The 23,927-nt window shown below is 48.2% G+C and overlaps 2 protein-coding genes across 10 annotated transcripts in view; one reads left to right on the top strand and one right to left on the bottom strand.

Moving 5' to 3' along the window:
* Positions 1–617, bottom strand: part of DENND11 (DENN domain containing 11) — a gene marked incomplete at its 5' end in the record, with an annotated part of 29,278 nt that extends 28,661 nt beyond the window's left edge. Inside the window, one exon of the mRNA XM_081024058.1 lies at positions 380–617. Within this exon, the coding sequence (XP_080880184.1) occupies positions 380–617 (238 nt within the window). The remainder of the gene's footprint in view (positions 1–379) is intronic.
* Positions 1–23,927, top strand: part of WEE2 (WEE2 oocyte meiosis inhibiting kinase) — a gene marked incomplete at its 5' end in the record, with an annotated part of 40,296 nt that overhangs the window by 14,455 nt on the left and 1,914 nt on the right. The window contains 12 exons of one of the 9 annotated variants that reach the window (XM_081024030.1): positions 778–906; positions 2,346–2,382; positions 3,547–3,908; positions 7,139–7,338; positions 10,295–10,346; positions 12,891–13,063; positions 18,749–18,870; positions 20,309–20,455; positions 21,527–21,628; positions 22,484–22,569; positions 22,746–22,916; positions 23,542–23,684. In XM_081024030.1, coding sequence (XP_080880156.1) covers positions 3,552–3,908; positions 7,139–7,338; positions 10,295–10,346; positions 12,891–13,063; positions 18,749–18,870; positions 20,309–20,455; positions 21,527–21,628; positions 22,484–22,569; positions 22,746–22,916; positions 23,542–23,684 — 1,553 coding nt within the window. Of the gene's footprint in view, positions 1–615; positions 927–1,149; positions 1,245–2,114; positions 2,383–2,426; positions 2,757–2,848; positions 3,100–3,546; positions 3,909–7,138; positions 7,339–10,294; positions 10,347–12,890; positions 13,064–18,748; positions 18,871–20,308; positions 20,456–21,526; positions 21,629–22,483; positions 22,570–22,745; positions 22,917–23,541; positions 23,685–23,927 lie in introns of those variants that run through there. The other 8 variants (XM_081024027.1, XM_081024032.1, XM_081024033.1 and 5 more) reach the window with 8 other exon arrangements.

Below are 23,927 nucleotides of genomic sequence, written 5' to 3'. Positions count from 1 at the left end.
CTTAGGAATCTCTCTGGGCATCACAAGGTAGTAGGAAAAAAGGTGACACATCTCTAATGCCAACCTACCGGTTGGTTTCCTTCCTGGGAAGGTGTATGCCGACGTGCAACTGCAGCTTAAAGGAGGGCGAGGGGAGCGCCCTTTGTGCATGGTCAGAGGAACTCGGTTCTGCCAGAAAGCAACCCAAAGGGGGAGAAACCACACACACACAAGCTCCTGTTGAGGTCTTGCTGCTGTAAAGGCACCCACCACCACGCGCAACCCAGGCTGCGGGGGGGGGGGGGACTGGGTGCGAATCCGAGTCCCTTCCCCCTCCACGGGGGGAAAGGGAGATCCGGCGAGGGCATCCCTAAGCGATTCCGCTGCAAGCAGCCCTTACCAGTGCGGGGATCGAAGGTGACCACGAACACGGCCAAGATCTGGTCCTCCTCCACCTGCTCGGCTCCTTCCCGCTCCTGGAGGCGCCCGCCGGGGCCGTCGCCACCGCCGGCGGCTGCCTCCCCCTTGACGCCAGAACAGGAGCCCCCCCAGCCGCCGGGCTCGCCGGGCTCCGGGAGGGAGACGGCCGGGCCCTCGGCCCAGAAGAGCAGCGGCGCGTCGTCGGCTTGCTCCACCATGGCCCAGCCAACCAACCAGCCAGCCAGCTGCGGCGCTTGGCGGAGCCGAGGGGCGGCGCTTGGCGCGCTCCGACGACGCCCGGCCCCCTCGCTTCCCGGCCCGGCCGGCCAGACGGGGCCTTGCGCGGGCTGCGGGCAGCTGACGCCCAGCTCGGAGGAGGGACGCCCGCCTGCCTCTGCCCGCGATCCTCTTGGTGCGCAGGGAACCGGCCGGCTGCAAGCCCGTGTGCGCGCTGGCGGCCGCGCGCAAACTGGGGAGGTGGCGCACTGGCCTCTGGACGCTTGTTCGGTGGGAAGGAAAAGTCCCGAGTAAACACGCGCAGCGCTGCACCTGAGAGCCTAACAGCCCGATCCGTTTTGCGCTACGTATAGATCCCCCACCCCATTAAACTGCTTAAAGACATGCTTGTAGCCTTTTTCCTTTTTAAAAAGGCTTAACAGGGACGCACGCGCCCTTAAAATGAGTGAAATTTGCTTCTGAGTTTGGGGATTCTTTGTTTCCCACCTTTTCCTGGCAAGCAGCGTAAGGTGGGGATATACATCTATCTCCACAACAACCCTGTGAATCTGAGTTCCATGCTATGAGGATTTGCGCCCAACTCTATTGCTCTAACCGTGTTGCTGGGTGTAAGTGCTGGCCTTTTGAATGGGGCTTACTCTGTGGTAAGCGGGGTTAGGAGTGCAACCACACATATCCGAAAGAAAAAGTCTGTCGGTCAAAGTGCCACCTATGAGTAAATACGCATAAGATTTGGTTGCAAGATACTCTGCACAGGATTACATCCTAAAGGCACAATCTCTGGGGTTGTCCAATCAGAAATGGGACTTCTTTTCTGGCACTCCAGTTTACGCACAATTATTTTCCACCAAGTTCAGTAGGACTTCCCTCTGGACCTGCCAATATGTTGGTTTGGACTGCAAGCTAGGTTATATATATGAATGCATATCCTGCCTATTTTTCCAAAGAGGTTTACCATCCAGAACACAAACGCAATACATAACAATAATACAAATACTAACAAATCATAACAATTAGCTTCAGAGCCAATCAGCCAGAAAATCCAAAACATGCAGACACTAATGATAGACCAGCAAAGAGGGATCATGCCAAAGCATACCTGCCACTGATACCCTTACCCTTCTCGAAAGTACCTAATTTTATTTTAAAGCCTTGCAAGTTGGTGGCTGACACTGCCTCTTTTGGGAATGAATTCCATGGTTTTAACTATGTGCAAAAGTCCTTTCTTTTGCCTGTCCTGAATCTTCCAACATTTCAACTGCAGTGGATGGCCCCGAGTTGTGGAGAACAACATTTCCCCAACCACTTTCTCCATACCAACTCTACAATATCCTTCTTGAGGCAAGGCGGCCAGAAGTGTACACGCTACTGCTCCCAAGTGCAGTTACACCGCAGATTTCAATAACTGCTCTGTGTTTTATTTTCATTTCCTAATGATCCCTACATTGGGTTAAGTACTTAATTCGTTTCAGAGGTCCGTTCTTAACCTGAAACTGTTCTTAACCTGAAGCACCACTTTAGCTAATGGGGCCTCCTGCTGCCGCTGGAGCACGATTTCTTCACCCTGAAGCAAAGTTCTTAACCCGAGGTACTATTTCTGGGTTAGTGGAGTCTGTAACCTGAAGCGTATGTAGCCTGAGGTACCATTGTATGGAATTTGCCACCACCCCCCGCCCCACTGCTGCCACACACTGTGTCAACATCTTCAGTGAGCTGTCTACTGTGACCCCCAAGGTCTCATTCCTGGTAAGTTTAGACCCCATGAGCGTATCTGTGAAATCATGTCCATTTGGAGATGTCCTTTTGGACCTCTTTGCCACCTTCTTTCTGTTTTAGCCACTCTGAACAATTTTGTATCGCCAGCAAACCTGGCTACCTCACTGCTCACCCGTACTTCTCTTGGGCAAGCACTTTCCAGTGCTGAGGGAGCTGCATGGATGCAAGTCCTTGCAGGATGGACCATGATGAAAAACAGGAAGCTATATAGGGAAGGGAACTGCTCTTAAGTGGCATTTTGCAAAACCTCAATCCCAGCATGCACTGTAAGGCCAGACCTGCAATTCAGTAGGTTAAGCAGGAAGGAGAGAGCAGGAAATGGTATGGGGTCATTTTGAACACAGGTGATGCTGTGCTTTTAATTGTTAGTTTTTAATGGCAGTGGGTTGGAGCACTTATAAATTATGTGAGGGCATTATTAAGGGCCAGTTTTTCCAGTCAGAATGGGCTATGTCAGAAAATGTTTGCTAGCTGGCTGGGTGCCTTTGCATCTGGCTGTGGCATAGGGCCTTCCTTCTGGAGATCAGTGTAAAGGGATTATTATGTGGGGCTTTTCTCTGCCTAGTTTCTGTATGTACTGACTTAACCCCTTCTGCGAGGACAGCTGTGGACTAAATGCTTATTCCTGATTAATATGAGACCTGTGTGCAGCCACAGACTATTCACATTTCCTTGGAAAAACTCCCAGTGAGTTCAGTGGGGCTAATTCTCAAAGCAGTGTACATAGAATTTCAGGGTTAATATAATAATGCCCTTATTCCTGAGTCTCCTCAGAGTCTTTCTTTCTCTCCCTTACTATTTTTCTTTTTAAAATACTGTCTTATTTTCAAATGGAGTATGTCTTCTCACGCCAGTGTAGCTGTGGGATTATTCAAAATGGATGTCTATATATTGAGTAAAAGCTGAAAACTAGCTCTTGCAAGCAAATACAACTCTGGGGACAAAGTCAAGGTAGTTTGTGTGGCCTTTGCATTGTGTGAAATTGCGCAATTGAGAAGATTGAAGGGGAAAGTATCTAAGAACTTTGTTTTGAAGGAATTTGTTCCTGGAGCCTTAGGCTAGGTGTAACTTCCAGGGCTGAGACAGGTATTGCAAAAGGCTAATCTCTGGGCTGTGTGTTTTGTTTCTTTCCAGCAACCATGGATGACTGGGAGAGCAGTAGTGGTAATAACTTCATCCAGAAGCTGGATTTTTCAAGTTGTGGAGAAGACACTGAGTTGGAAGAAGACAATAGCATGCAAGAGGAGGAGCCAAGTCATGTCACCCCTCAGAAAAACTGGGAGACTGGGAACTGGAGAGTAAACTGTCCTGTTCCGGTCACCCCCCAGAGGCAGCTGGATGATCTTTCTTTCCCGAAATCGTGGGCAAGTCCAGTGAGGAAAGGTAAGGAATCTCTGAGGAAGAAACCTCTCCCTTTGGAAGATTATCCTGGGACACCGCTGCACTACATCACCTGGCAAAAGCTCCAGCTCTGTGACACCCCACATACTCCAAAGGTAAGGTGATGTGGTGTGTGTATTTATATGGCACATTGTGTATAAATATCCTCAACGGGGGAGAGGTGGCTTTGGTTGCAGTTTAGACTTTCAACGTGGTTGAGGAGTCTTTGTGAGCATCCTTTTGTTCATTCCACAAATCTTAATATTTCTACTATAACTTTTAGACCCCATTTTCCTCCAAGGGGCTCACAAAGTGGTGTACATGGTTCTCCCCCTCCACATTTCATCCTCAGAACAACCCTGTGAGGTAGGCCATGAGGCCATGACTGAACTGGGGCCTGGTGAACTTCATAACAGAATGGGAATTTCAGCTCTAGTCTTCCAGGTCCTAGTCTGATATGCTAACCTCTACACCATGTCTCTGGTGCCCTGCACTTAGTGGTGTTTTTGGGTATGTGCGCTTCCTGAAAACAGCGTGATAACCATGGTTGGACTTTTCTCCAAGCACAGAAAGGTGGGGAGGCTGCTTACTGGATGCCTTCCAGTTGTTTATGCTTGGGGGTTTTTTAAGCGAAGTCTCTCTTACTTTTAAAGAAATGATCGTGGAGAACTCTCTTTTTAAGGACTTCCCTTGAACAAAATCATTTGACATACTAATCTCAAGCGCTTGGTAGCCAGCTTCCCTATCTTCCCGTGCTTTAATCTGAAGCTCGGGGGAAGATGTCATGAGGCAACTCGTCCCATGGGTCTTCCTGAGATCAGGAAGTGTGGGCAGCTGGGAAGACTGCAGAGTGCTGGAGAAATGTTTCACAGAAAAAGAAGTGGACAGGCCACCTTGCAAATGATACGATAAGTTCAACTGTGTGTGGACTGCGATTCTCAAGTACCATATGCATAAGCCAGAAAAATAGAAAACTCTTTCAAATGACAAGAACTGCTGAGAATTTGGGGACAAGTTTCGTTCTAAACCACAGAGCCTGGGGCTTGCCGATCAGAAGGTTGGCGGTTCGAATCCCCGTGATGGGGTGAGCTCCTGTTGCTCGGTCCCTGCTCCTGCTAACCTAGCAGTTCGAAAGCATGTCAAAGTGCAAGTAGATAAATAGGTACTGCTCCGGCGGGAAGGTAAACGGTGTTTCCGTGCACTGCTCTGGTTCGCTAGAGCGGCTTAGTCATGCTGGCCACATGACCCAGAAGCGATACGCCGGCTCCCTCGGCCAATAAAGCGAAATGAGTGCCGTAACCCCAGGGTCGGTCATGACTGGACCTAACGGTCAGGGGTCCCTTTACCTTTACCTTTCATCCTAGAACCAGACTGAACACTCTTAACTGCAAATTCCGATGTCTCACATCAAACTTCCAGGGAGGCAGCCAGCACCACTAAACACTGTTAGTTTACAGAGCCCACAAACTCATCTCTCTCCTTCTCTGATCTGGTTTAGACATATAACACTGAACTATAATTTAGGGTTATGTGAATGAGCCTGGCTGAGCCTTGGGCTTTTTTTTTTTTTTTTCCCCTTCCATCTCCTTAGTGGTCATAAGGAGCTCAGAAATTGGTTTCTGGTTTCATTGACTGCTATTTAGCATTTTGTGTGCCCCCTGCTTAATCTTAAGTGTGGTATATTGAAACTAGCCAGCTTCATAAACTGAATGTGCCAGCGTGAATGTGGCATGTTTCAGTAAACCAAAGTAGTATACAGTACTAAAGTATAGTAGGTCAGGGTTTGGACATAACACATAGCTATGGTTAGAATGGAAATGAGAGCTTACAGAGTGTAAGCTCTGAGTGTAGCCACACTCAAAAAGGGGAGGACATGAACCTGAAGCCTGCCCAGGTATGTTCACATGCTCACCTAGCCCTCTATCATCTCTGTTCCCTTTCACAGATACCCACACATACCTAGATTACATCTTTAGCTTGGAGTGATAAAGTCAGTTCCACCTTCCATATATTTCCAAACTACTCAGAAAGCAACCACTACCACTTAGCTAACGGCCATCCTAACAGGACATACTTGGCAACTTTTCCACTGACTGTTAAGGAACACTTGCAGTCATTCTGGTGCCACTAACCTCTCCTGTCCAGTGCCCCATGTCCCAATAGTATGGTACCTATAAAAGGAAGTGCCGTGCAATGGTTAGTGTCATAGACTGAGACTGGAGAAACCCAAGTTCAAATCTTCACTTGGTCATGAGCGACCGCTCTCTCTCAGTTGAATCTACTTCACCGGGTTGTTGTGAGGGTGCAATTGGGGAGCAGGCAAAGCATGCCTGATGCCTTATGCTCCTTGAAGGAAAGGTGGGGTGTAAATGAATTGTACACCTGCTTAACAAGTGAAACTGGGCTAGGTAGACAGAAACACCTTCAGTGGTGGTTCTTCTCCCTCTGTCATTGTAAAAGCTGCACCTACATTCTCTCAGATGAATAGCTGACTGTTGAGAGTCTCTGCTGAAGTTCTTTCTAATGGGTGCACCATACTGTGAGTGTATGTATATATTTTTACCATCAAAATGACTTCATGTAGCATTGCAGGAACAATCTTTACTTCAAAGCAGCTTCTGTCACTTCCAAGTCCCAGGCTTGGATGTGGAGCTTCTGTGAGCTATAAAGACACAATCCTGAGTGAGTCTCTTAATTGCATTTTTGCTCTCTTAAGGTTTGAAATGGAGCAATTTAGAAAATCCCCTTCATCTTCCTGCTTGTTAAGCTGGATGCCTGCAGATCCTCCTGGCATCTGCAGTTCTGTATTTAAGCTTTGCTGCCAAAAATAGCCTACTGTGATAGTAACATAGTTGAAAGACCCCTTTTTGTGATTTAAATCCATATGGCTGACAAGGATTCGACTTGACGGGAAGTCAAAGCCTACACATGACTCTGATATTCCAGCTGCAATTTGTGTAGCAGGTGCAGCCATTGTGGATCCTTCCAGATGTGGCTGGACTTCCATTATCCTAACACTGGCTCGGATGGACTTTGGTCTGATGTAGCAAGGAAGGTCCCTAACCCACTGGCACTTCAAAGCATAACAAAGGTGGGGAAACTGGTTCTCCAGATGTTGTTGGACAGCTCCCATGGTCCCTTTCCATAGGCCAGGTTGACTAGGCCTGATGGGAGTTGAGAATCCAACATCTGGTGGGCACTACATTACCTAACCCTGGCTTAATGTGGTGTACAGGTATTGGTGAGTTTGGGAATAACAAGCATTATGACCTTCCTCTTTATTGCAGGTTGATGCTAGTGGACTAGACTGTTCTCCGCTGACTATCTGTTGTTGTTTTCAATCTAGAGCCTCTTGTCCAAGACAGCTTTCCCTTCACCTGTGGGAAAATTCCCCTCCAAAGGGATGAGGAACTTGAGGTTCACTTCCTGTCCTGACTCCGAGGAAACTCCCCCCGCTTCCTTAGTTAACATTAACCCCTTCACACCGGAGTCTTATCGGCAAATGGTTTTCCATCCCAGTGGCAAGAGGAAAGCCAGAGGGGAGCTGTGAGTGTTTTCTCTTTTTTCTTAAGAATTTATATTCTATAGGGGGCAAAAGGGAGATACAAGGGTAGCCATCTTGTAGCCCATTGGTTTTTAATACTGTGTTGCAGGGCCTCATGAGTGAGAAGTTTGATAACAACGGACAAGCTTCTGACAGCTTGCCTGCTATAAATTTCTGACATTCCTTTGCAATAATAATAATAATAATAATAATAATAAATAATAATAAATAATAAATTTATTTATATCCTGCCCATCTGGCTGGGTTTCCCCAGTCACTCTGGGCGGCTCCCAACAAAATATTAAAAACACGAGAAAACATCAAACATTAAAAACTTCCTGAAACAGGGCTGCCTTCAGATGTCTTCTATAAGTCAGATAGTTGTTTATTTCCTTGACATCTGATGGGAGGGTGTTCCACAGGGTACACCACTACCAAAAAGGCCCTCTGCCTGGTTCCCTGTAACCTCACTTCTCACAGGGAGGGAACCGCAAGAAGGCCCTGGACCTCAGTGTCCAGGCCGAACGATGGGGGTGGAGACGCTCCTTCAGGTATACTGGGCCTAGGCCATTTAGGGCTTTAAAGGTCAGCACCAACACTTTGAATCGTGCTCGGAAATGTACTGGGAGTCGATGTAGATCCTTTAAGACCGGTGTTATATGGTCTCGGCAGAGTGTTCTGAAAAACGCCTTCACAGTGGTTGAAGAGGTCCAACTGGGCTGGCCAAATGAACTGAGCACATGAACCACCCTACAATCCACATCAGAATTCTCTCCAGAGGAGGTACAGTCATCTATGGAGGGGGTGGTTTGGAAGCTCCTTTATATCATATCAGACTATTGACCCACCAAGCTGAGAATCATTTGTTCGGACTCCAGTGTTTCAGACTGTTGACATTCCCAATCCTACCTGGAGATGCTAGGGACTGAAGCTGGGATGTCTTCTGCATGCAAAGCAGATCACTCCTCCTTCCTCGCAGTTCTTTGTAAGATGGTTTTTGTTTCAAATGAAATCTAGTTCAGTATCCCATTCTTGCAGTGGCCAGTCCAATACCTACAGGAAGCAAACAGCACTCTCTCTACTTGTGCTCCCCAGAAACTGGGCACCCGCGCACAGCTCCTTGAACATCAGAAGTAGAAGATGTTTTGTTGAAGCTCAATGCGTTTGTAGGTCGATACAGCTTCTGGATTTGTTGGAGGCCTTCCTGGGAGCATGGCTCTGGTATGGGGAGGCTGTCCTGCTCAGCTGCTTCACTTCAAAACACACTCCATTGCTGTTGGGGATGCTCTGGACTTCTTGCATCAAGCAGGGTATTGGATAAAACTGCCAGGATTCTGGGAGTTCTTGGCAGAAAGGTTCTCTTAACAATAGGAAGCTTTGAAAGCCTTTGCCTCAACCCAAAGAGGGCTCCTTTGTCTTTGCTGCATGTAAAGGAGACATCCAGCAAGTGCTGTGTTGATCAATAAAAGCGCCACTCTAATAACCTCTCTGTGTGACTCTCTTAAACCACTGGAGCACACCGCAAAGCTAAGAATTGGCAATCTTCCTGGAGGTGGGCGGGGGATGCGGAAAGCGTTCCGCGTTGTGTCTGTTTCTTAGTGTTAAATAATAGGCTGCGTGTGTTTTGTATGTTTACAAAAAATAGATTTAAAAAAACAATAGGAAGATTATTCCTCCCCCCCTGATTCTCAAAGCCATGCCTAGCTGGGGGAGCTAGCATGCAGGAAGTATTGTATGAGTGAAAAGCATAATGGCACTTGACTGTAAAGATTACTGACAATGGGTCATGGTACATCTAATCGGATGGCCTACTGTGGAAAGACAGGTTTCGGCCTTCACTGGTCCAACCAGCAGCTGTCAATTGTCAATGCGTAATCAACTGTCACTAAGCAATCAGCATTGCATCAATATGGATTCGGATGCCAAAGGCTAACTGAGAAGCTTAATTGCTTTCAACTGCAGGAGTTATTCCTGTATCTTCAGGCACAGGAAGGGGGGGGGAGTAGGATTTCGAAAATTAAGCTCTCTGCAGGTAGGGATGGTGGAGGATGTCATTTGATCTGCATTTTAAAGCAAACTGAACTGATCTGCACCTCCCAGACTAATAGCACAAATCTTTGGGATTCTGCACTTCTCTGAATTTTGCAGTACTGCCGGCTCAAAAAGAAAGAAATGTACCAAAATGCATTGAGCACTTTATTCAAGGGTTAAACTGGTTTAGAAATGCATAGAATGGAATATAAAATAAATATTTAAGTATGTGTTATGATAAAATACTGTTTAAGGATATGATTAAACACAAATTTTCCTACAGCATTTTAGAAAACAGAAATTGCCAAGTTACTGCAGAAATGGGACAGGTCAGGCTTATGAATAAATACATGCAAAACTTAACATGGGCGTAGCAGTTGTCCCTCTCTAGATCAAGTAAAACAATAGAAATACTTAACTGACCAATCACATCGGTTCTGCCCCCACCCCCCGCCCCCACAAGAATCCTGGCTACCCCCATGAAACAACATGAATTGGAGGTATCACCAAATCCATCCCCTAACCTCAGGTCTGTCAAGAGTTGGATGAATGCTTTTTTCCAAGTGTCTCGGATTTCACCAAGACTGGGATTGGATTTCATGCCTTTAAAATGCTGCATCACTAACTCCCTCTCTCTGCAGATGTCAGGGCAGCTGTGCATTAATTTGAAATCTGAATTGAATGTAAACTAGAATGTCGATCACCCTAAACTGAGGGCTATAGCCTCTGTGGTCTTTGAGTGATTTTTTTCTAGTGGTCTCTTATGCTTATGCAGAAATGCCTACATAAATACTTCATGTGGCTTGAGAAGTTCCTGAAGCTGGTGTTTGAAATATTTAAATGGTGAAACTGAATAATAGAGTTGGGAGTTGCATCTTGTCTTTGCAACCGGGATGCTTCTTCACGTGATTAAACTTACCGTTTCAGGGATGATCCCAGCCAAAAAGAGAGCCAGGTGGAACCAGGGTTGCCAGCCAAGGTGAGTAGTGCGTTTCTTCAAACAGGTGCGCAAAAAGCATCATGGCCATAAGTTATCGGTTTAAGACTGAAAGAGGGGGAAGTGTTTGTGAGCCTATAGCAGCAGACAACAGTATTACTGTAACACAAAGAGTAATCTTAGCACTAACTTTCTTTTCACTGTACATTTTCAAAGAAAGCCCATCCTTTTATATTTTAATGAAATGGGGTGGGGAGGAAAAATTAGGTGATGCAAGGCAATAGTTATTACAACACCCAGACAGTTACTTAACAGGCTTTAACAACAACACCGTTCAAAACTAAACTATGTGTTGCATCAGAACTCTGTTTTAGGTTATAAAGTGCGGCAAATAAGCTGAGGTATAGGCTGAAGGCCAAGTTGAAAGTTTACTTTGGTTCGGCTTTAAAACTACTTGGAAGTTCAGCTCCCTGTTTTCTTCCAGTTCTACCCTCTCCTGCCCATTTTCAATGATTCTCCTGGTAGTAATGCACTTGCCATAAATGAACCTGGTGGAGGAGGTTTTCAGGTATTAGACTAGGACTTGGAGAACCAGGGTCAATTCCCCACTCAGCCATGAAGATCCTTGGTTGACCTTGAACCAGGCACCATCTCTCGGTCTAACCCACCTCACAGGGTTGTTGTGAGAATAATACAGAGAGAGGGAACACCATGTATGCTAGCTTGAGCTTCTTGGAGAAAAAGTGGGATTCAAAAGCAACAATAACTAAAATACTCAGACTCACTGTAATGAATGGGCCTAAGCTACCAATGTTTATTGAAATTAATGGGTCTCATCTGCATTGGACTAACTTTAGACACAACCCTGTACATGGGTTGATCATATCTTGGTCAGAAATCAACAAATTCCTAAATTTCCATTCCAAAAATCAACAATTTCCAACTTACACAAAATGCTTATTTGCTTGCTGTTTACCTTGAAAAAGCTAGCTTAGGTTTGACCGTATAATGTGCTCCAGTCTCTTTCTCAATTAAGCTAAATGAAATGTCCCCACTTCCCCCCCTATTGTAATGTAAACTCTAATAAATTATAGAACAACCTGAAGAGTACTTCCTTAGCATCGATAACAATCAAAGAAGTGAAGTGATGTCTGTGTAATGCAGTATCTGCCTTAAGATGGTGGTAGATTCAAACTCCCGTCAGGCCCAATTAGCATGTACAGTGGTCAGGGATGATGGGGACTGTAGTCCAAAACATCTGGAGAGTGCCAGGAATGGGGGAAGAAGCACAGAGTTCCGGGGGCCACTAGTTTGATCTGGGGATTGAAGGCAGCACCTTCACCTGCAAACTTGCAGGCAATGTGGTTTAGTAAGAAACTTGTCCCAGTCCATATCTAACTCTTCAGGCTTCATTAATTTGAAATGCTGCTGGGAGCATAGGAAGCGGCCTTCTACCAGGTGAGACTCATTCTCCATCTTACCAATATTGGCTGCTCTTTGGGTCAGGGTCTTTTCTAAGGGATTGAACCTGTGGCTTCCTGTGCACATAGCATGCCCTCTGCCTCTGAGTCAGCACTGATGTTATAAATTACACACAGAGTGAATTATTCAGCCAGAGTTGTGGGCTGAGAGGGAACAGAGTGCTGACCATAGCCGTCAAAAGCAATCACATGCCAAGGGAAACAAAATGGGGCAGGGCAGGCACTTTTATGTTGGCACGGCTGCTGGCAGTATTTTGACTCAGCATATTGGATCCATTTCCATCTGCCCTGAAGGCTTTGATGTTTGTGCCTCTCCAAGTTTAATTCTAGGTTAGTGCTATGATCTACTAGAAGCTCTTAGCAGAGAAACGGTGCCAACACCATTGATTAAAATCTGAACATCTGTCGTAGAATATGTTTTGCAGGAGGGGTGCTAACAATAGCATTTTCTGCAAGGGCATAAATACATACTGGGTGCAGTTCTTTGATTTATCAGGCTTTATATTTTGCAAAATGTTGACACTGAGGCTGCAATTTGAAAGCAGGTGGTGGTGAACCGGTTGCAAAGAAGGGGGTGTCTTTAATAGTTCGCTTTTGCACTGCTTTTTCCCCCCCTGCAAAAAATCATGCTCAGTCCTTCCTCTCCAGCTGCTTTGACCCTGCAAGCGGAAAAGATATGACTTGAGGATTTTGTTTCATCTGCACCATGCTGCATAGCAAACTACTCTGGACACTAAGGGCACTTTCCAAAGTAGTTTGTGAAGTGGCATAGCAGAAGGGTGGTGATCTTCCTTCACTGATAAATCAGGAAGAAGATAGGAGGCTTTTCCAGTGGAGCAGGATACCATACTGTGTGTGTAAAGCAGGGTAGCCAACTTGGTTCCAACTCCAGATCTTGCTGGACTCAAATGCCCACCAGGCCCAGCCAAGGTAGCCAGCGGTCAAGGATGATGGGAAAGCAATGTTGGCTATTTCTGGAAGGACATCACTGCATCCAGGAACCAGAACCCAAGGCCTCACATCGCAAGGTCTCTTCATGTCGTGCTTGGGGTTTGATGGGCAAACCTGCCTTAAACTTACGTGGATTCTTCTCTCCCTCCTCCAGAGATTCCTCTTACGTGAGAGCAACATGGTTTCCCGCTACAAGAAGGAATTCTTGGAACTGGAGAAAATAGGTGTGGGGGAATTTGGTTCCGTGTACAAGTGCGTCAAAAGGCTGGATGGGTGCGTCTATGCCATCAAGCGCTCCAAGAGACCCCTTGCTGGTTCCTCAGATGAGTAAGTGACCACCGTAGAACACACACAAACACACCATGATGAAATGATTGGCTGGATTGGTCAATAAATTTCTGGACTGAATGACTCTAGAAATTGTACCATGGCTGCTTATCTTACCTCTCCCACCCCACCCTTTTTTAAATAGACCATGATAGGTATTGTCATTGTTCTTCCCACAATAGGCTCAAAAGGCAATTGTTATGTACTGAGTTGAATAGGATCCAAACTGTAGCAGTCTGATTGGTCCTAGAACAATAGGATCCAAAAGGCAGCAGTCTGATTGGTCCTAGAACAATAGGATTCAGAATGCAGCAGTCTGATTGGTCCTAGAACAATGCAGCAGTATGATTGGTTGGCAGGAACCACCCAATCCTGCTCCAGATAGAAGTGAATCCACAACCTGATTGGCTTACAGTAGAATTCCAGAATTAGCCAATCATGTGCAGCCCATTGTGTAAATAATGTATATAAAGCAGATACTGTGAGGGGACATTTATTCATTCCTCCTCACCACTATGAGCTGAATAAAGAGCATGAAATCACTTTGCGACTCTGAGTATATTTCACTGGCGACGAGGATGGGATCCCGCTGAGCTGACTGCCACACACAGCACCGCAGCACCGCCAACTGCCGCACCGCTGCCTCGCACCGTGTATCCAGGCTTCAGCTCCGGGGCACAAGGAACTCAGAATGGCAGCCAACAGCAGCTTCTCGCCATTCAACCCAGCATCTGGAGACTGGGAAGCGTACGCCTCCCGTTTCACCTTCCTCCTAGAAGCCAAAGGGGTCACCGACGAAGAAGACGCCAAGAAGAGGGCGATATTCTTCAGCGTCTGCGGAGAGGAGACGTTTGAAATCGCCCGGGCTCTCCTTGCGCCTGAAGACGTCGCTACTGTTCCATACAAAACAATAATGGAACAGCTGAAGGGGCACTTTTCGCCGCAGCCCTCAGTGGTGGCTCGTCGAAATGCCTTCTACGCAAAGCGGCAAGCCCCTGGGGAAACCATAACTGGGTTTGTGACCTCTCTCCGCCAAGCCGCCCGGTTCTGCAACTTCTCAGAGCTGGAGAACATGCTTCGTGACCGCCTCGTCGGTGGCCTGAAGGATGAGAAGCTGCAACGGCGCCTCTACGCTAAGAAGGACCTAACGTTCCAGGTCGCTCTGGAGGAGGCCCTGGCAACAGAAGCTGCCGAGAGGTCGACCCAAGAGGCACGGCCGAGCCTGCCATCCCAACCGAGGGTCCACCATGAAGACCTCACCGACGACTCAGGATCCGACAGGGAGGAGGTGCACCGAGTACAGCAGCGCACTCAAGCAGCGCACAGACCACAGCTGCCTCGACGAGAAGGAGGGAACTGCGCAAGCTGCGGGGAGAGTCACGAGAGGAGGACCTGCCGTTTCCGCAACGCAGAGTGCAGGCAGTGCAGAAAATCGGGACACATCGCCCGGGTGTGTCGGGCTCGGCCCACCCGACACCAGGCATCAGATGACCAATCCAAGAGCCCCAGGTCCCGGGGCCCAACGCACCAAGGCAACTCGACGGAGCTCACGGACTTCCAGGTATACCAGTTGCCCCACCCCAACGTAGAGAAAATTTATGTAGAGGTACAGATAGAGGGGGCCCCATGCCGCATGGAGCTTGACACGGGTTCAACTCTATCCATAATCTCGGCAAGGACCTTAAGGAAACTGTGTCCCACTGGGGGTCCCAAACTCAGGCCGGCCCCATTCACCCTCCGGGACTTCCAGAAACGTAAGGTCCCCACAATGGGGGTGGGGACCTTCAGGGTGCAATACCGAGGGCGGACGCGGCAACTGGACTTGCTTGTGGTCAAGGGCCCCTACATTAGCTTACTGGGATTGGCATGGTTTGGACCACTGGGGCTAGCTGTCACCGGGGTGAACCACACTAGCTTACAAGTGGACGTGGACGCCATATGCAAGGAATTTCCAGGGGTTTTCGATGGGAAATTGGGACAGTATACGGGCCCCCCCATTGCGCTACAGCTTGACCCCGCAGTACGACCGGTCAGGCTCAAGGCCCGCCGGGTCCCGTTCGCCTTGAAACCCCGTATAGACGAGGAATTGGACCGACTCGTAGAGCAAGGAGTGCTGGAGCCGGTGCCTAATGCTCCCTGGGAAACCCCAATCGTCACACCCGTCAAGCCTAATGGTTCGGTCCGCATCTGCGCAGACTACAAATGTACCATAAACAAGGCCCTCACGGCCCACGCATACCCAGTGCCAGTGGTCAGCCATGTCCTTGCCACCCTGGCTGGGTCGAAAATTTTTGGCAAGCTGGACTTGGCCCAAGCATATCAACAGCTGCCAGTAGATGAGGCCACAGCAGAGGCACAGACGATTGTGACGCACAGAGGAGCGTTCAGGGTAAAGCGGCTGCAATTCGGTGTCAGCGTGGCACCAGGCATATTCCAGAATATAATGGACTCTCTCCTTAAAGGGATTCCTGGCGTCACCCCCTTCTTCGATGATGTGTTGATTGCCGGCCCCACACCAGAGGAGTTTGAGGACCGCCTCCGCACCGTTCTGCACCGTTTCCAGACGGCGGGTCTCAAGGTGAAGCGGGAAAAATGTCTACTAGGAGTGCCTCAGGTGGACTTTCTGGGATTTATGGTGGACGCAGAAGGGGTCCACCCGACTGGGGACAAGGTACGGGCCATTTGTGATGCCCCAGCGCCCAAGAGCAAGACTGAACTTCAGGCCTTCTTGGGACTATTGAACTTTTACCATTCCTTCCTTCCCCACAAGGCGGCGGTAGCGGAGCCCCTACACAGACTCCTGGACAAGCGGGCCCCTTGGGTGTGGGGCCAGCGCCAGGAGGCCGCATTCCAGGCAGTCAAGGACTTGCTTGTCTCAAACTCGGTCTTGGCACACTTCGACGAGAGGCTGCCGGTGGTGCTAGCATGCGACGCCTCACCCTATGGCATTGGAGCTGTCCTGGGGCACCAACTCCCGGATGGAAGAGAGGTACCGGTGGCGTACTTTTCCCAGACACTCAACACAACCGAGCGGAACTACTCGCAAATCGACAAGGAGGGTCTGGCAATCGTAAAGGGAGTAAAAAAATTCCATGATTTCTTGTACGGGCGGCCCTTCACCGTGGTGACTGACCACAAGCCGTTGCTTGGCTTGTTTGCCCCCGAAAAGCAGACCCCCCAAGTGCTGTCTCCTCGCGTCCTCAGGTGGTCAATTTTCCTTGCCAGCTACCAGTATGCACTGATTCACCGACCTGGGAAGGCGATGGGCCATGCGGACGCCCTCAGCAGGCTACCACTACCGGAAACAGGCCCTGACCCAGCACCTGCACAAGAGGTTATGAGCCTGGAGCTGCTTCCCGACCGCCCCATTCAGGCACAAGAAGTTGCACACCATTCCAAGAAAGATAGGGTCATCTCCCGGGTCCTGGACTGGGTGTGGAGGGGATGGCCCAGCAGCAGCCCCGGGCCAGAATTCGCCGGCTACACAACCCGCAAACATGAACTGTCGGCCCACAAGGGGTGCCTGTTATGGGGAAGCAGAGTCGTTGTTCCCCAGCCCCTCTGCAAAAGGGTCCTCACAGCCCTACACGAGACACATCCAGGGGTAGTAAGAATGAAGGCCCTTGCCAGGAGTTATGTGTGGTGGCCGGGGATCGATGGAGAGATAGAGGCCTGGGTCAAACACTGCCAGGCCTGCCAAGAATCCCGCCCAGATCCCCCAAGGGCCCCAGTCCAGTCCTGGGAGTCCGCCCGAGCACCATGGTCACGCCTGCATGTGGATTTCGCTGGCCCCTTTCAGGGGAAAACATTCTTCATAGTGGTGGACTCCTACACCAAATGGCTGGAAGTCGCACTGGTACCGTCCACTTCCACGTCCGCAGCCATCCGGGTACTACGCAGGCTGTTTGCAACCCACGGGCTCCCTGACACTCTCGTCTCAGACAACGGGACTGCATTTACGTCAGGAGAATTCCAAACCTTCACAGCGCAGAACGCCATCCGCCACATCCGTTCGGCGCCGTTCCACCCTGCCACCAATGGCCAAGCAGAACGCATGGTGCGGACCACCAAGGACACCCTTCGCCGCATGACGCAAGGGGACTGGGAGTACCGCCTTGCCACATTCCTTCTAGCACAGCACAGCACCCCCAGCTCAACGACTGGCCGGAGCCCCGCTGAACTACTAATGGGTCGGCGCCTTGCAATCAGATTGGACCGCCTTCACCCCAATAGAGCTCAGGATGAGGTAGTGGTGGGGGAAGGCAGGAACCCCCGGACCTTCGAGGCCCAGGACCCAGTGTACGCAAAGAATTTTGGGGCAGGCCCAGCATGGGTACCCGCCACAATCACCAGGGTCACTGGCCCCGTGTCGTACGAGGTGCTAACGGATGGGGGGCAATGCTGGCGCCGCCACTGCGACCAGATACGGCGACGATTCCCGGGAGAAAACCAGGAGGAGGACAGGTCAGAGGAGTCCCAAGGGAACAGCGGGGCAGTGAGGCCCATAGAGCAGGAGGGGCCAGCAGGAGAGGCAGAATCAGTAAATACAGAGAGGACCCGTGAGGCCGAAAGGACACCGGAACCAGAACCACGACTGAGCGAGCCGGTTGCACCAGACCAAACAGCCGCATCACAGCCAGCATCCTTGGAACACGAGCCAGAACCCGGAGCCCGGACCAGGGAACACCCCAGGCCACAACGCACACGTAGGCCGCCGGCATACCTTGAGGACTATGAATGCGACCTCCCGGGCAGGACTGGAACTTAGAGGGGAGGGGTGTTATGTACTGAGTTGAATAGGATCCAAACTGTAGCAGTCTGATTGGTCCTAGAACAATAGGATCCAAAAGGCAGCAGTCTGATTGGTCCTAGAACAATAGGATTCAGAATGCAGCAGTCTGATTGGTCCTAGAACAATGCAGCAGTATGATTGGTTGGCAGGAACCACCCAATCCTGCTCCAGATAGAAGTGAATCCACAACCTGATTGGCTTACAGTAGAATTCCAGAATTAGCCAATCATGTGCAGCCCATTGTGTAAATAATGTATATAAAGCAGATACTGTGAGGGGACATTTATTCATTCCTCCTCACCACTATGAGCTGAATAAAGAGCATGAAATCACTTTGCGACTCTGAGTATATTTCAGCAATGTTTGCTTCTGGATTCCCCAAACCACATTGCACATCCTCTAAGATGCTAGTGTGTAAATAAGTTGGATTTGAGATTAGCCAAGTATTGGAAAAGGTCATGCGAAAAGCAGACTGAAAGCATTTAAAAATGAAATCCGCCATCCGTTTAATGAACCTTTTCCTTCCCCATGTCATTCAGGGCCTGCCTTTCCTTAGTCCGTGCCCAGCGTAGCAATGAAATCTAATCTAGTATTGAATTAAGAACGTCTGTTCCATAACAATACTGTTTCCTCCCCCCACCCCAAAAAGAGATCTTTTAGCGGTGAGAGACTTCAGGGTCACCAGCGCTTACCTTTCTATTGTTTCTGTAAGTGGTGGGGGTGAGAAGCATATCCCCTTCCAGGTATTTCCCAGCCATTTAAGGAATAACTTTGCCAAATTCTCCAGGAAGTCTTGTCTGACTCCATTAACCCTCCCCTGTCCAAACTCCTGATCTTGCAACAATATTGTTCTTTGAATGATGGGTCATCTCTCTCTCTCTCATTCTCTCTAGGCAAATGGCTTTGCGGGAAGTCTATGCTCATGCTGTGCTTGGCCATCATCCCCATGTTGTGCGTTATTACTCGGCTTGGGCAGAAGATGATCACATGATCATTCAGAATGAGCACTGCAATGGTAAGGATTGGGGGTAGAGGTGGGGGCTTAGGATACTGCTCAACTTCCCATGTTAACTGAAACTTTACATTCACATGCACTTTGTGAAGTCCTTTGTGTACAGTGGTGCCTCGCAAGACGAAAAGAATCCGTTCCGCGAGTCTCTTCGTCTTGCGGTTTTTTCGTCTTGCGAAGCAAGCCCATTAGCGGTTTAGCGGATTAGCGCTATTAGCGGCTTAGCGGGCTTAGCGGATCAGCTGTTAAGCGGCTTAGCGGATCAGCTGATAAGCGGCTTAGTGGCTTAACGGATCAGCTGTTAAGCGGCTTAGCGGATCAGCTGATAAGCGGCTTAGTGGCTTAACAGATCAGCTGTTAAGCGGCTTAGCGGATCAGCTGATAAGCGGCTTAGCGATCAGCTGTTAAGCGGCTTAGCGGATCAGCTGATAAGCGGCTTAGCGGCTTGGGAAAAAGGGGGGGGAGGGAAAAAACCCCGCAGGAACTCGCAAGACATTTTCATCTTGCAAAGCAAGCCCATAGGAAATTCGTTTTGCGAAGCACCTCCAAAACGGAAAACCCTTTCGTCTAGCGGGTTTTCAGTCTTGCGAGGCATTCGTCTTGCGGGGCACCACTGTACTTAAATTGAGGTTAATGGATGCTCATGGAGTTTGGAAGTCCAGAAGAGCAAGATAAGCTGCCACCCTGTTGCTTTCTAAACTCACAAACTGCCATAAGGAATTGAAGCTCTCCACCTCCACCCCAGATGCAAAATCTGGGCTCTCTAAAGGACCAAACATGAGGAATGGTGTGGTTAAGGATCACCCTTGCACGAGGTCTGCAGAGTGTACCAAATCCACATGCATTCATTCGACATTAGCAGAAGGATCTGCAGAAAATGGGTGTTCCCATTGCACGTACACTTCTGCCCAGTTCTCCAACCAAAATGATGTGTATAAAATGCATATACTAAGGGCAGGTGTCCATAAAATGCACATGTAAGGTTAAAATAAGGCAAAATTATATTTAGGGAATGGCTTGCAAAGGTTGATGTACAAAATATGTATTTGGAGAAATTAGCACTAAAACACTGGTGAAATTATTTTAATAAAAATAAATCACAAACTGATATGGAAATGTGGTAAACTGAATTTAAGATAGGTAAAAAGATACAGTACTGAGAGAAACCCTACATGGGGGCCTGGCTAGCACAAATGTTGGGAGTTTCCTTATATAAAAGAGCCAATGCAGAAGATGTCAATCAAACCCCTTTGAAATGCAAGTGATGGAAGCTAGTAGATTGAAAACAAAACTCTACGAGGCAGAAGTGTGAGGCTACCACTTAACTGTTAACCAGATCTTCTAAATTCCTGCCTTCTAAAAGAGAGCAATCTGCTTCAGAAGAAGGCTCTGTGAATAAGTGGGCAAGGAACTCTGTCTGCTGTGATCGCTTGGCTTTCCACAGGTGGGAGCCTTCAAGATGTGCTTTTGGAAAAGGCAAATACATCCGATTATTTCAAAGAATCTGAGCTGAAGGAGATCTTGCTGCAAGTTTCCATGGGACTGAAATATATTCACACTTCTGGCCTGGTTCACTTGGACATCAAACCCAGTAGGCATTTCTGTTCAGTAATGCTTTGTTGCTGCTGTTGTTGTTTAGTCGTGTCCGACTCTTCGTGACCCCATGGACCAGAGCACGCCAGGCACTCCTGTCTTCCACTGCCTCCCGCAGTTTGGTCAATGCTTTAGGGATCAAATATTTGTGAATGTGCATAAGCACATTGCCATAACCCTTTCAGAAAAGTGAGTTAAGCACAGTTGAACTTTTAGACGGGATGGGGGCCATTAAATAGGAACTGTGCCAGTCCTTGTTTAGGGTTTTGTTCTAAGGAATAAGGAAACTTGAGCCTAGCTTGTTACTAACTTGGACATACCCCCAATTACCTGGCCAATTGAATTCAGTTGGACCAACTTCTGCGTAGACAGTGTTGAGATTACAGTTTAATTCACTGAAGCTATGCACCCACAACAGATAGGAAGCTGAAATGGACCATATGAGGATAGGCTGAAGGAACTCTAGGTATGTTCAGCCTATGGAAGCAAAGACTGATTGGAGGTCAGGGTTGACTGTGGGTGAAAACACATAGAAGGGGACAAAGGCTCTGCTGCCTAATTCTAATGGGCTGGTATAGTTCAATCAAACATCAAGAGAAACATATTGATAGTAACAGGCAGTTTGACAATGAAACCAATTATCTAGGAGGATGGTGGGCTGTCCCTTGTTGGGACTCCTTCCAGCAGAGACCATATAGCAATGGGGATATTCTAAATGTGGATTTCCTGCATTAAACAAGGGGCAGTTTTGCAATACTCGCCTTTCCTCAAGGATTCTTTGAAATAAAATAATACAAGCCCTACTGTACCCCGATTGCTGGAAAACTCTGGAAATACATCTTAGGTTTCACTTGAATTTGGGGGTGATGATGCTTACAACCGTAAAATCAGTCATAGCTCCATCCAAAAGGAAATCCACTTGTTTATCTGACAGCATTTCCTAGACTTCTCTCTCCCCCGGATTGGATATTTAGTGGCAGGCTAGAAAGTGATTGTGGAATGCAGACTGCAATTTATCTGTGTGGACATTTCAAGCTTCCGTGCTGTTTTTCTGTCTTTGTATTTACAGGCAATATCTTTATATGTCATAAGCTGATTGGGCCTGCTGGTCAGGAGGAGAGCGACAGTGAAGACGACGGCTTTGCCTCTTCTAATGTGGTGTATAAAATTGGTTGGTAGTGTAAATACTCTATGCTTCTAGGGCTAAGACTTGAATGGTTTTTAGGGTGTATATACCAATCTCTCTCTCCTTCTGCTCCAAATTCTCAGATGGGACCCATGGAAGAGAGAGCCACGATAAGTGGGAAGAGGGGCAAGTAGAACTGTTCTGGGTCCTGAATAGATATTAGAATGGGTTCAGCAAGAATCAACTGAACGCACATAACTGCATGTTGGTTGGTTGGGGTTTTTTTTTTTATCCCCCCCTTTTTTTACGCATAGAACATATCCAACAAGGTCACCCATGGGTTGATTCCTGCTTTGATGGATGGATTTCCACCCTTGCCTAATCAGGGTGCTGCTGGACTTGAGTAATATAACCTGAAAGTTGCCTTCAGCCTGCTAGCTTCCTTCTCAAGTGTAGACAAATACATTTCACTCAAGAAATATTATATATTGTATGTGTGAGCCTAGAACACTGAGAGGCTCAGGCCAGAAAAGCCAGCCACAGGTTCCAGCATGCAAGAAGAGCCCTCCAGAGATTGCAAGATTACAACTGCCATCATTGGCTTTGCTGGCTGAGATTAGTGCGAGTTGGACTACAACCACATCCGGAGGACCACAGCCCTGGTGTATAATTCCCCTACTCAACAAATTTATACCTCGTCTTTCCTCCCAAAGAAACCCAGGGTGGCAAACAAATCTGTAATAAAAATACAAGTAAAAATAAAATAAAATTCTGTAGCACATGCTGAGTTTCTCCAGCAGCCTAATGTGTCTTGTGTAGGACTTGCTGAATGCAGAAAGCTTGCAAAGACCGCTGGCACATATTAATGCATTTCGTGGCTCACAAGTTTCTTTTTCTTAGGGGACCTTGGACATGTGACATCCATAACCAATCCCCAGGTGGAAGAGGGTGACAGCCGATTTTTGGCCAATGAAGTCTTGCAAGAGGTAATGATGTGGGCTTTCTTTGACTCATGGGGGCTTCAGCAGAAGCAGGAACTTATACACTTCCCAGTAAAATCCCCTTTCCTGAAGAGAGATGCTGATTTGAACATGTTCAGACTTGGGTCCATAACCTCTCTTGACTATTTTTTTTCTTTTAAAATCTTCTTCTTCCTCCATAGCAATACTGCTACCTGCCCAAAGCAGACATCTTTGCTCTTGCACTGACCATCTCTCTGGCAGCAGGCTGTGGTTCCCTGCCTACCAACGGCACCCTGTGGCATCACATCCGCCAAGGCAACCTTCCGCTAATCCCTCAGCAGCTGTCGCGGGGCTTTGCAGAACTGCTCAGTGTGAGTGTCCTTTGGGGGAGGACTGTAGCTCAGTGGTACAGCATCTGCTTTACATGTAGAACGTCCCAGGTTTGGTTCCAGTCATCTCCAGGTGGGGCCAAGAGAGACCCTTGCCTGAAACCCTGAAGAGCTGCTGCCAGCCAGTGTAATCAATACTGAGCTGAATTGAAAATGGTCTCATTCAGTATAAGGCAGCTTCCTAAGTTCCTAGCATGAGGAGAGCAGTGACATTTCCACGCATCAATAATATGAGCCATGGTGCCGTCGGATCAGGACTTTGAGGCAGAAGTTTGGGACCCCACTCAGCAGAATGAGGAGGGTGCTCAAATCATAGAATCACAGAGTTGGAAGGGACCCTGGGAATCATTGTCCAACCCCCTGCAATGCAGGAATACTCAGCTGTCCCATATGAAGATTGAACCCACGACTTTGGGGTTATCAGCACCACGTTCTAACCAACTGAGCTATCCAGTTATGTAGCAGGGTAGGCTTACCGCATAGCTGAAGTAATGCCCCAAACACATGGCCATCTAAAGAGCCTGCCCTCCCCCCGAAAATTCAGCATCTAAAATTACCCAACCACATCACTGAATATAAAAATCTCTCTTTCCCCTGCTTGCATCAGCTGATGATTCATCCTGATCCGGTTGTGAGGCCATCAGCCACTGCACTAACCAAACACTCTGTCCTCCGGCCTTCTCTTGGGAAAGCTGCCCAGCTTCAGGAACAGCTGAATGTGGAGAGGTTCAAAATTGCCATGCTGGAAAGGTAAAAAAAAAAGACCTTCGTGCTTCAGTAGCCAATCAAGATTTGCAAACAACAAGGGCATTGGACTACCTGGCTTGGAAGCGACTTCTCCTTTGCAGGGAGAACATGTTCTTAATCAGGTGTGAAGAACCATTGCTCTCCAGATGTTGACTGAACTTCAGCAACCACCAGGCCCCAAGCAAGCGTGGCCAGTGATTATGGGAGTTGTAGTTCAGCATTTGGATGGCCAATGCTTCTCCTATC

This window comes from Podarcis pityusensis, assembly GCF_964106645.2.
Source record: "Podarcis pityusensis genome assembly, chromosome: 10".
Taxonomy (NCBI): domain Eukaryota; kingdom Metazoa; phylum Chordata; class Lepidosauria; order Squamata; family Lacertidae; genus Podarcis; species Podarcis pityusensis.
Note: the sequence above shows the minus strand (reverse complement) of the source record. Positions and strands in the feature narration are given on the sequence as shown.